This window comes from Thamnophis elegans, chromosome 7, assembly GCF_009769535.1.
Source record: "Thamnophis elegans isolate rThaEle1 chromosome 7, rThaEle1.pri, whole genome shotgun sequence".
In the NCBI taxonomy this organism is placed as follows: domain Eukaryota; kingdom Metazoa; phylum Chordata; class Lepidosauria; order Squamata; family Colubridae; genus Thamnophis; species Thamnophis elegans.
The window spans coordinates 30,924,995-30,937,470 of NC_045547.1; the positions used below are offsets into that span (position 1 = coordinate 30,924,995).

Genomic DNA, 12,476 nt, shown 5'->3' on the forward strand with positions numbered 1-12,476 from the left:
AGCGAAAGGAAGTTTTCTTCCCTACTGAAACAGAAGCCGCAGCAGGAGAGCGAGGCTGCTGCCGGCCGTTTCACTTTGCGCAGCGAATTTGACTGGGTCCCGGGCTTCTGCCACTCGGCAGAAGCCCCGGGACCCAGTCAAATTCGCTGCGCAAGGTGAAACGGCTGGCAGCAGCCTCGCTCTCCTGCGGCCAGCGTCCGTTTCAGTCGCTTCCCTTGTCCGTCTTGATTGCTGGAAGCAGTAACAAACGGCGCGTCCGCTCCGCATCGCCCTGACAACCACCCCAGCCGGCGGCTGCCAGGCCTCGCTGGAGTCAATTGCAAAGCTGCGTTCAGCGCTTTGAGGACCTGAGGCATCTTGGGAAATGTAGTTCCCTATCAGAAAGAATGGAGTAGCTGCGAATTTGTAACAACATAATATAACTTGGTGCTTCGCAGGTTACGAAAATCTCGTTTGATTTGCACACTGTTTTTTAAAAGTTAGATAAAGAAATTATGCTGTGAAAGCGACTAGATAGCCCCCTCCCCTTCCTGTGTGTGAGAAAGGGAAGGAGAGGAAGGAAGGAGGGAGGGGGGAGGAAAAGAAGAAGGGAGGGGGGGAGAAGATGGAAGGAGAAAAGATGGATGGAAGGAGAAAGAATGGAAGGAGAAGGAGGAAGATGGAAGAAGAAAGGAAGAAAAAGAAGAAGGGAGGGAGAAGGAAGGAGGTAGGAAGAAAAGGGGAAGAGAGGGAAAGAGCAGAAAGACAAAGAGGATGAAGTTGATAGGCAAGAGGAAGGGGGAAGGAAGGGAAAAAAGAGGGAGAGAGTGAAGATGAGGAAGAGGTTTTTGGTTTTCCAAAAAGCAGTGATTCTGATTAAGTTTTTTTGCTCAAAGAGGTGTTTTTTCATTTCATATTTGCCTTTTAAGAGGAGTTAATGTTATAATTCATGTTCTAATGTTATAAATTTTAATCCAACATTAAGTTCCGAGCTTCCAAGTCATTTATTTTTAATGAAAAAAAATTTTACTCAAATTTTTGTGTTAAAATGGGGGGTGCGTGTTATACGCCGGTGCGTGTTATACGCCGATAAATACGGTAATTGTACATCATATACACATAAAAATGTTGTTCATTTCCATCATAGGCTACATTTTTCTGTCTAAATCTGCAAGAAATAAATAAACCCTAATAAATATAGAAATAATATATTGTTTAAAGTGCAACTGAAAAAAACAACACCCTGATATAAAAGTTATATGTGATCCTCATCCTTCTAGAACACATTTTAATACAGATTTTCTCTATGGATGCCAACTCTTATTGGAGGGTCTTGCCTCAGAATTAAAGTTGGAAGTATAAAGCTCACAAAGGGCGCCTTCCTTTAGCTTCCGTTTAAAAGTTACATTTTTTTAATCACAAAGGAGCTCAGAATGGCATGCCAGGTTCCCCCTCCTCACACCTCTATTGCTTCCTCACCAGACATTCTGCTATGAGGCAAATGAGATAGGTAAAGCTAGGCTCTGAAGTAAATTAGGCCCATGAGCCATGACGTTTATTTCCTCTCAGTTCTCTCCTCATGTCACTTTCATGCCAACTTGTTAGTAACATTTTAGTAATTTTGGAAGTAAATTGGATTGGGAGAGAAAACCTGGGGGGTGGGGAATAATCTGCAGCCTTAGAGACAGAGATGCTGATTTCCCTTCAAAATGCTGCTCAGACCTTGCTTGATATGCAGCTGAATTTAACCCAAGTTGAACCAGATTGGCCTGTAGCTCAGACATAGACTTTGGAGGCAAAATTTACAGCTGGGAAGAAAGAAATTAGCTTCTCAGACAGCGTGTTTGTTTGTTTTTTAATTTCGCCACTTTACTATGTGTGGACTTCAACTCCCAGAATTCCACAGTAAATTGCCATGATTGGGAAACACTGACATACCATTCCAAAGGACACAGAATAACTGATTTAAGGAAAAGCTTCCTAACAATTAAGAGCAGAACAGAACAGCTTTTACTATTAGGATTTGTTTAAACCTTGTGAGCAACTAAAATCTACCTTCTTTAAGCTCAATTTTTCTTGGCATATCTTCAGGAACAACTTAATCAATTCTGCTGGACAGAATTGCAGCCCTTCAGACACTTGAGGAGACCTATCATGTCTCCCCAGTTTTCCCTCACAAATGTAAACTTCTAGGCCACTAATTATCTTGGTTGCTCTCCTCTGTACATGCTCCAGTTTAGGAATATCCTCCTGGAAAGGTAGTCCTCAGAATCTAATAAAATATTATATTCTGACAAATAGAATAGAAATAATTTCTCTTAATTATATATATTTATAATCCATATCTATTGTTATCATGATTTAATTACAATATAATTAAATTAGAACATAATTACAAATTATTATAGATATACTGTTATAATACAATTTTTAATATTTGGAAATAATCTTTAAAAAGAGATGCTCTTTTAAACTTCATTTACTGGGGCTAATATGGAAGAACAAAGAAAAATAACACCTTGCACATTAGTTTCACTAGGAGCTAAAATGTAGAGTTCAGTTAACAAATTAAACATTCCAAACTTAGATATAACTCTAAAGAAAAGAAGTATTGCCTAAAGCTGCAGATAATCCAATTTAGGGTAAGTATATTTTTAAACTGGACAAGAATGAAACCGATATAACAATAAAATCAAACGTAATGGGAAAGAATTATACATATCATATTTAAAAGTAATAAAAGAAATTATATCCAGTAACATTCCCAAAACATAATCATATTCTTCCCCCTTAATGTAGTACCACTCATTTATTTCTAATTAGCAATACGTTTACATTTAGTACCAAAGTTAGGTTCTTTAATTTTATTTAAATTGTCATCCTGTAACATGCTTCCACTGAATTCAACCAATATCAGTTCAAAAGGAGAGATCTAGGTTAACTATGGCGTTTCCCGGATGAATCTCTTGAAAACAGGGATGAAGGTTCCGAGCTATTCTGCCGTTCCCTGAAAGAAAGCATTTCTTTTTGCTTTTGTGCCTTTCTCTTTTTCATCTCTTCTTTTATAGCTTCTCTGCAGAACAATACAAGAGAAACATTGAAATTAACTTCAGCATAAGGTAGCAGAAGAGGAATTATTTGAATTTTAAAGCTGAGAAGAAACCTAGGTTATGATTACATGTTCTGCATGGATGGTAGGTGCTACCATTAGGTAAGGGTGTGTGGGGCGTATGGGGCAAGTTCTTCCCCCCTTCCCCCCCCGCTTCAGCCTTGACCTCCTCACCTCCTGTTGTCTGCATGGCAAGCAACGAGGAGGCCAAGTGAGACGTGGGGTGCTTCGATTGGCCTCCTGCTGCTTTTGCAGCTGCAAAAGTGGCCATGTTGCTAGAGGCAGCGGCCTGAGTAGCACCCACAAAGCAGCTCTTTCATGGATAGTGGGATGGCCTGCTGCGACCATCACACCGTTAGGTAAGGAGGGTGCAAGGGACGCACTGCTTGGCCTGCTGCTTTTGCGGCCGCAAAATGCGGCTGCAAAAGCGGACTGAGCGGCGCCCGCAAAGCAGCTGTTTTGTAGATTGTGGGATGGCCTGCTGCGACCCTTCAGTAAGCTGGGCAAGGGGCCACTTGTCCCACCCACCCCATCTCCAACCAGTACATGGGGGGAGAGAAATTAAGCCCTCCCCAAAAAGAAGCCCTACCCATTTTTTTCGGGGGTCAAAAGAAAATAAGACCTGGTCTTATTTTCAGGGAAACACGATAGGTAAGATAATCACACAAGATGGTATGAAACAAAAATTGAAAGTGTAGAGGGAGAAAATAATGTTGCTGTTACAAAGCATTGACATCCAGAAACAGTTTTAAAATGTGGACATTATATGATAAAATTACATAGTTTCAATATACATTTTTGGATACCTGTAAAGTTCCTGATTACATTTGTTCTGTTCATCAAATTTCCTCATTTCTTTGTATCGCTGCCAATAATATTTTCTGAAGGCTTTGTGCTTCTGATGGACGGTATGAAAACCTTCCTTGATCAGTTCTGCATATGTTTTGGCAGAATCAGTGAATTTAAGTGTAAAGGAAATTTCTACTTAGAATTTTTTACTTAAGCAAACCACACAAAAATGTAATGGGTTCCCAAAATGACATAGACATTTATATGTAAATTAAACAATGCATTTCTTAAATATTATACTGGAAAAAATTATAATAGTGAGCCAAGAAGCTCAGTCTTAAGAATTTTCCATTAATACTTCCCTTCTGAACATCATAAGGATATGGCATTGATTTGTCTATCTCTCTCCTAGAAAGAAAGATGTCACATCCTGATTTTGATTCAATACCACGTTTCTGGAAGTAATGTTGAATTAGTGGACTATTACCACTAATATTGAAGCGATGCCACGTAAAGTCGGGACCAGGGCAAGCAGGGTGTGACTAGAAAGTAAATAAACGTGACTATTAGATCTATTACTAAAGCAACATTCAGAATGAATAATTTTATCAGGTGAATGATTATGTCATAACTTATATTTAAAACTGTTCACAATCCCCTTTAGATCTTGTTTCTGTATAGTAGTCAAGAAAGGTGCTAGTTAGTCTCCAAGAATTTGGCATGATTGAACAGAAGAAAAAAATATGCGTATATTGGAATATCTGTAATTTAAATAATTTTCTTCTGAAATTCTTCTATGAATTTTGATTATATATATATATATATGAATTTTCTGATATTCAATATTCAACATATCCTAATTAACTATTACATAATTCATCTAAATGTAGCCAATCTTTCTACATGGAGTGATGCTTATTGTCAGGCTGACTCTGAACCCATCACAATCTCAAGGAGGCTGATACTTAAATATAAACCAATCCAAACATAATGTTAAACAATTCTCAGATTTGTAAAATGTTTCTGGATCATTAGTTCATTTTAGACAAATTAATTTCATTTCCTGGGAGAGAGCTGATTTATTTTGCTACAAAATAAATCAAGCAAATATATGTTGAAATAATTGAAAAGAATTAAATTATGAAGTCAAAGTCTAATTTGGACAAGAGTAAGTAGTACATTCTTATTTTATCCAGATCCATCCATAATTACTTTATTTTAGCATTTTTATTATCCATAAATAATGTCACCTCTCGAGGAAGTTTAGCTATCTTTAGTTTCTTTTTGGGTAAGTTCTGGTGTTTGCTCCATGCAGCTTTCTCATTATCCTCTTTAAGTTGGTCAATAATTGATGTACTTTGCTTTATTTCTAAAAAGAGCACACATTTGATAAGTATTAATCATTTATTTATTAAGAATTATATATTCAAATAACCATTAATCAATCAATAAATAACATATAGAGTTTACTTTCCAATAAGTTATTGCTCATATTCAAGTATTGAAGAAAGATCACCTCATGGATGAGCAAATACATATTTTATTAGCAGATCACAATCAGAGTTTTTCACTACATTTATTACCATATCCTGGAACCAAAAGGCCCCCAAAATAAATGTCATTCAGATATAGCTGGAGCTGTAGAATCATCATTTTCTCAATCGCTTTATTTGAAAATTGAATGTTTGAGACAGGCCTATAATTAGAAAACTCTTCCAGAACAATGGAGTGCCGATTTGTGTAGGGGGTCATCATTTATTTATGTAGATGAGCAGTTATATGTATAGGAATACCTGTATTAGATTTATATGGCTGCTTATCTCATCAAATCTAGGCAGCATAAATTACATATATTTTACATGTGCAGATCATTAAAAAATGAATTCAATTTTCTATCTGTATTAAGGTTTAGCAAGTATTTATAGTTTTGTTTTTTAAAGTATCCATAGAAAAACATGTAATTAATTGCATTCATATCTTATATAGTAATATACAGAATCTTTCTGCGAATGCTGTTCAAAATCTTATAGCAATAGCACCTAGTCTTATATACCACTTCCAGCTATTATTTTCACTCCCAAAATTATCAGAAGTAGTTTAAAGGTGATCTGTGATTGTTCTGCCAAACTGAAAACAAACACACTTATTGTGGTGTGCAACAACATAAATCTTACCATCACCTCCATACCAAGGGGAAAGGGAAAAGAAGACAAGACAAGAGCTTTAGGAAACTGGCTACTGATGTGGAGTTACAAAATTATCAAGCTAGCTGAAGTTCCAGAGCTAGGAAGACTGAAGGAACAAAAATGCTTGTAATCAATGGAGAAACAAAGAGCATTTTAAAAACAATTGTAAAACAATTGTAGCTTCACAGAGTGTTCATCTGTAAATCACTCATCTTCAACCATGCTAATGGTACAGAAGTAAATTCAGCTTCAATCTCAATAATACACGAGCAAACAATCGATACAAACTCAAAGTAAACTGTTCCAAACTCGCAGAAAATATGACTACTGCAACAGAGTGGTCAACACCTGGAATGCTCTACCTGACTCCGTTGTTACATCCTCTAACCCCCCACAGCTTCAACCTTAAACTGTGGACCTCACTCCATTCCTAAGAGGTCCGTAAAGCAAACGTGCATAAGCACACCATCGTGCCTATTGTCCCTATCTTATTGTCTCCATTTATTTGTATTCATTTCTTTCATTCATGTCCATGTTTATATTTATACCTGCTATCTTGTATATGTTTGACAAACGAATAAATACAAATACAAACCAGTGCAGAACTTCTGTGCTTCCATACAATTCTTAAGGGAAAATGCAGTACTTTATGATCTAGACATGTGCTAGACAAGCTTTGTGATAGATATTAGCAATACAAGATTATTCTCTTGTGAATTCTCTGCAAACTAACGAAATGAAGCATATTTTTATATTTCTGTCATAGGAATATGGTTGCATGATATATGAAAATAAGACACTTTTTATAATTGGAGAGATGATGATGATGATATCCATTCAATTGGAGAGAGCATTCTACATTATTATTGCTTACTTAGTCTGAAAACAAAGTCACGCTGGTATTAAAGCTGGTATTATAGAAAATTCTGAAGATGTTACCTTCACTTTCCAATGTGGTAACTTTTTTGGAAGGCTGCTTTTGATCTTTTTTCCTAGGTACAGTTTTTTTGCCTTTTTTTGTAGATTTGGTAAATGTTTTCCTTGATGGAATCTATTTCAATATCAGAAAAAGAAAGATATAAAAAACATAAATATCAGTTCATATTAGAATATCAGACTTTAGCAAAGAGAATTGGAAATGCATTACAATCTAATTTATGGGTTGGCACAATTTTCAAAGAAAAATAGAGTTTAAATATATTTGACAATCTAAGATCCTCTGCTCTTTGAAAAGAAGCAAAATAATTGTGCATGATTGCTTGCTACAAACATTGTTTTGGTTGATTTTTTAAAAAAAATATTCTTATGGCAATGGTGGGATTCAAATAATTTAACAACTGGTCTTTGCCCTAATGATCGGTTGGGAAGGCGTAGCCGGGTTGTTATGTGACTGGGTGGAGGTAGCCAACTTGATTGGTCTAACCCGTAGCAATTTCTCCTTAGTCCAACTCACAACAAATAGCACAATAAAATAGCACTGTTCCGTTATTTAGAATAGAATAGAATAGAATATAAATAGAATAGCAGAGTTGGAAGGCACCTTGGAGGTCTTCTATTCCAAACCGCCACAGGAAACCCTACACACACTTCAGACAAAATGGTTATCCAATTTCTTCTTTAAAACTTTCAGTGTTGAAGTATTTACAACTTCTGGAGTCACGTTGTTCCATTAATTAATAGTTCTAACTGTCAGGAAGGGCTCCTACAAAAATGAGGGGGTCAATCCATTTTCCAAAACATCAGAAGGCAGGACAAGAAACAATGGATAGAAACTACCCAAAGAAAGAAGCAACCTAGGACAGGGGTCGGCAGCCTTAAACACTCAAAGAGCCACAAAGGTCCTAACCGGAAGCCCCCTGTTCATTTCTGGAACCGACTGGAAGTCCCTTTCCCCCACCATAGTGCAGCATCCTTTTTCCTCTACCTGTCCTAACCAAAAGCCCTATCAATTGTGGAGCTGACCAGAAAACCCATCCCTTGCCTTAGAGTCTCCTTCTGGCGCACCCTGCTTCCCCAATTTTGAAAGGAAACTCTTCTCAAAATTGTGGCGCTGACTGGCGATAGGGAGCTGTAGCAGAGGGATGAAAGAGCCACATGCAGCTCCAGAACCACAGATTGCTGATCCCTGACCTAGGATTAAGGAGAAGTTTCCTAAGGGTGAGACCAATCAATCAATGGAATAGCTTGCTTTCAGAAGTTTTGGGTACTCCATCACACACAAGCAACACAGTTACAAGATAAATTGAAATCTTTACAGTCTAATACTGTAAGCCAACTCTGAAATGCTGAAAATGTAGGATCAAAATACATAAACCTAGAAACAGCATTGCGACTCTATTCCAAATTAATAAAATCAATTCTGCTAATTAGAACATGTATTTAAAAAGGCATAAGAACTCTGACAAGAAACTCCTGCTCTGTATTAACATTTTAAAACTCCTTTCCTGGCCTAATCCTGTCAATTTTCTATTGTTTATTCAAGGCTGTGCTGACTGCATGGCTATGTGGTTTTCTCCCCCCCCCCACTTCCTCTGGTTAATTATGTTGGAAGAAATGTCCTTCTGGGTTCAGCTCCAAGTGGGGAAACAAACACTGGAGACATGGAGGCTGCTTGGAAAGATGGTTTAATGGTGGACAGGATCATATGGTTTGAGGTCCTGAACAGAATATGTGATCACCTGCTTCCGATGTTGGGTGAAGAAGAAGAGAGTAAAGAAGGGGCTTGCTGGGTTTTTTATACTCAGTTTGGCCCCATCTCTCTGTTTTCTGTTCCTGTGTAAGAAATGTATTCTGATTGGTTGTTAGACTCCCATGGGGCCATGCAGGGGCAACTCTGTAGGCCAGTGATGGCTAACCTTTTTTGGCTCCCATGCCAAAAGCGGGGGGAGTGCAGGGGGATCATGTGCGGGAAAGCCACACCCATAATGCAATGTGCGTGAAACCCCCCCTGCGCATGCGTGCGCGACCAGCAACACACACCCCACGCTTTTGGAATTTTTTTTTCACCCTCCCCAAGCTCCAGAGGCTTTCTAGGAGCCTGGGGACGATAAAAACAGTCTCCACCGCCCCCCACGAGGCCCTCCAGAGGCTTCAGGAGCTTCCTTGAATTCTCCGGAGGGTGAAAAACGGACCTATGGGGAACCCCGAAGTTCAGGAATGGTGACTTCCTGGTTCCCCATAGGGCCACTTTTCGACCTCAGGAGCCTTCCGGAGGCTTCCCTGAAGCCTTGGGAGAGTGAAAAATGGATCTACGGACAAACTGGAAGTCATTTCCGGTTTGCTCATAGGCCGGTTTTTGCCCTCCGGAGGCTTCAGGGAAGCCTCCCGAAGGCCCCTGAAGTCAAAAAACAGACCTTGGGGAACCCAGAAGTTTGGGAATGGTAATTTCTGGTTTGTCCCCAGGGCCGATTTTTGACCTCCTGAGCCTTCAAGGGCCTTCAGGAGGCTTCCCTGAAGCCTCCGGAGGGCAAAAACCAGCCCTACGAGCAAACCAGAAGTGACTTCCAGTTTGTCTGTAGGTCCATTTTTCACCCTCTGGAGGCTTCAGGGAAACCTCCTGAAGGCTCTGGAGGGCGAAAAATCGTCCTATGAGCAAACTGGAAGTCCATCCCCAAACTTCCAGTTTGCCCATAGGACTGGTTTTTCCTGCTCCGGAGGCTTCAGGCGGCTTCCCTAAAGCCTCCATAGGGTGAAAACAGCCTCAAAAGAAGGCTGAAGTCAGCTGGCCAGTGCACGCATGTGCACTGGCCAGCTGACAGGCCAAAGCCTTGCGTGCCCTAACAAATGGTTCCACATACTACTTGTGGCACACGTGCCATAGGTTCGCCATCACGGCTGTAGGCTGTCTTCAGTCCAGAGTTTGGTTGAGCATTGTTTCTTCCCAAATGCCCTCTGGAGAGATGGATAAAAGCTAATACTATCATGCCACAATCCCATCAACCTAGAGCTGAATTGGGGAAACTCTTTGTTATGTAGAATAGACTGGCTCAGGCATTTCAATGGCCCATTAAGGAAAGTGAAGGCTATTAAGAGTGAGTCTGTTTCCTGCCTAAAAACATGTTTCTCCATTTCTGATCCAGGGACATATGTTCTGCCTTTTCAATATTTCCCAAGATGTTTCATTTTTCTGGGAGAGGGCTGGGTGCTAACTTCCTACAATTACAAATGAGCAGGAAGGTGTGAGGTGTGTGTGAGCTACTGGCAGCAGGCAGGCAGGCAGGCAGGCAAGATTGACTATTCAGTCAGTTTGCAGAACTCCACAAAGAGTTAACAAGGGGCATTAAATCCAGCTTTAGCATTTGGTAAATTCTTTTCTTTTTCACTTCCCAAATGAAAAAAAAAAGGCTTTATCTCCAACTCCAATTCATATTTTACCTTCTGCAAACAAGTCTTTCCTATAGAACTGTATTGCTTGTAGCTCTCAAACGATATACCCATGCCTATAGAAATGAAAGAAATGTGAAATTTAATCAATAAAGGCTGGTACATTCTCCCTGCCTTGAATCCAGTGCAGGCTCTCTCCATTGTATCGCAATCTATTTTCAAGAGAGCCACTATACATATGCATATAACCTATAGACTGCTCTTCATCTCTAAGGCATATTATGATCAGGGTTGTTTTAACTTGCCATTTATATTACAGTTAGTATGATAGAGTGGGTTAAAAAGTAGCAAGAGGACTCACAATACTAGGTATATACATCCAGATGCTCATCTTCTACAAAATCTCAGACAGATTATGCATCATTTTAGATCTATTTACTATAGTTGACTTTGCTTTAAGATGTATGTACTATTAATGTTTTTACTAAAACTTTAATTTTGAAAACTCAAAATAAAATCTGGTAGGTCTAATTTGTACTGCTTTAGGCCATTGATCTAGCCAGCATTATAATCTGGCAAGCAGAGTCAATATTTCTTATGTTCTGTATTGAAATACTATTAATTGGAATATCTAAAATTGCAGTCTTCTGCAAGCAAATCATATATTTAGCACAAATCCATGACAACTATACAAACCTTGATTTCATTTTGACTCCTTAGCATGGTTGAACTATAATAGAAGGGGGAACTGCCATATTGTTTAAATGTTACTGATATCATGTAATACTTTATAATAGTTCAGAATGAGAAACTACTTCATTTAAATCAATGAGCATTTTCCTTTACATAAGAAAGAAAACATAAATGTTATCAGGATTTTACCAGTACCTATTTTTTTCTTTCTTGACATCAGATCTTCTCTCCTTGACCGTTCTGGTTCCAGTTGGGAGTAATCCCATTTATAGAAACTTCTTGGTTCATGCCGTGTACCTAACAGGGTTGTACCAAAAAGGATTCATAGTGAAAATCATAATCTAGTGGATGATGTTAGTATAATTTAAGATTTTATGCTGAAACAAAAGGAATGAGAGGAAAAAATTGATGGAAGACCACAATTAAAATTTAAAGAACCAATTGAATACAACATAACGTGTGTTAAAATAGCATGTTGCATCATCTAAAAAGATTGATATTTATTGTTCCCGAGCAGTCTCTATTCAGGCAGCCAAGAGATATAGTTTCAACACTACATTTTTTTTTCAGATTATGAACCACCTGGATCCATAACTGGAAAAATGCCTTTGGCACAGGGGTGAAATTCAGCAGGTTCTGGAAAATCGGTAGCAAAAATTTTGAGCAGTTCAGAGGACCAGCAAATACCACTTCTCGCTGCCATGCCCACAGAACCGGTAGTTTTAAAAAAAAACACGAATTTCACCACTGCTTTGGCGCATACACCTTGCAACTTGGGCCAACCAAATATGTTGCGATTTCAACTCATGATTTCTAAGCAGCCAAGACATTACGACAGAACTTTAACTCATCTGGAGGGTAGTAGATTATGGCGTGTAATATATATTGATAGACAATGACAGCCATTCTAACTAAAGATACATTAGATGCCTAGAGCAGTAGAATTCCAAGTATTCAAGCAATTAGAAATATTTTGGAGAACCTTTTTCAGATTTTTTGCCTGACCTACCGCAGGATAACTGTTAAAAGGTTATACCACAAGAAGTCAAAAAAACACTACAGCATAGGTGTCAAGTATGCTGTCTTCTCTATAAACAGCATTCTTCCATATGCCCTATTACATGATGTGTTTAAATGTTTTTTCCATAAAGTTACATAGTTGACATAAAAAAGACTGTGCTTAAGAAATACAAGGACAAATTCTCTTGGCATATAACTAAGGTGCTAGTCGTTACTTTTAAAGCCCTACATGGTTTAGGACCTGGCTACCTGAGAGACCACCTCCTGCCGCTTACCTCCCAACAACCAACAAGATCGCACAGGCTGGGCCTCCTCTGGGTGCCGTCAACCGGACAATGCCGGCTGGCGGCTCCCCGGGGGAGGGCCTTCTCTGTTGC

General features: G+C 38.9%; 1 protein-coding gene across 1 annotated transcript in view; it reads right to left on the reverse strand.

Annotated features, from left to right (window-relative positions):
* Positions 1 to 2,428: 2,428 nt before the first annotated feature.
* Positions 2,429 to 12,476, reverse strand: part of FAM227A (family with sequence similarity 227 member A) — a 28,638-nt gene continuing 18,590 nt past the window's right edge. Inside the window, exons 10-16 of the mRNA XM_032221141.1 lie at positions 11,275 to 11,376; positions 10,438 to 10,502; positions 6,941 to 7,114; positions 5,128 to 5,274; positions 4,262 to 4,419; positions 3,895 to 4,044; positions 2,429 to 3,052 (exon numbers count right to left, since the gene is read on the reverse strand). Coding sequence (XP_032077032.1) covers positions 2,917 to 3,052; positions 3,895 to 4,044; positions 4,262 to 4,419; positions 5,128 to 5,274; positions 6,941 to 7,114; positions 10,438 to 10,502; positions 11,275 to 11,376 — 932 coding nt within the window. The 3' untranslated portion in view covers positions 2,429 to 2,916. The remainder of the gene's footprint in view (positions 3,053 to 3,894; positions 4,045 to 4,261; positions 4,420 to 5,127; positions 5,275 to 6,940; positions 7,115 to 10,437; positions 10,503 to 11,274; positions 11,377 to 12,476) is intronic.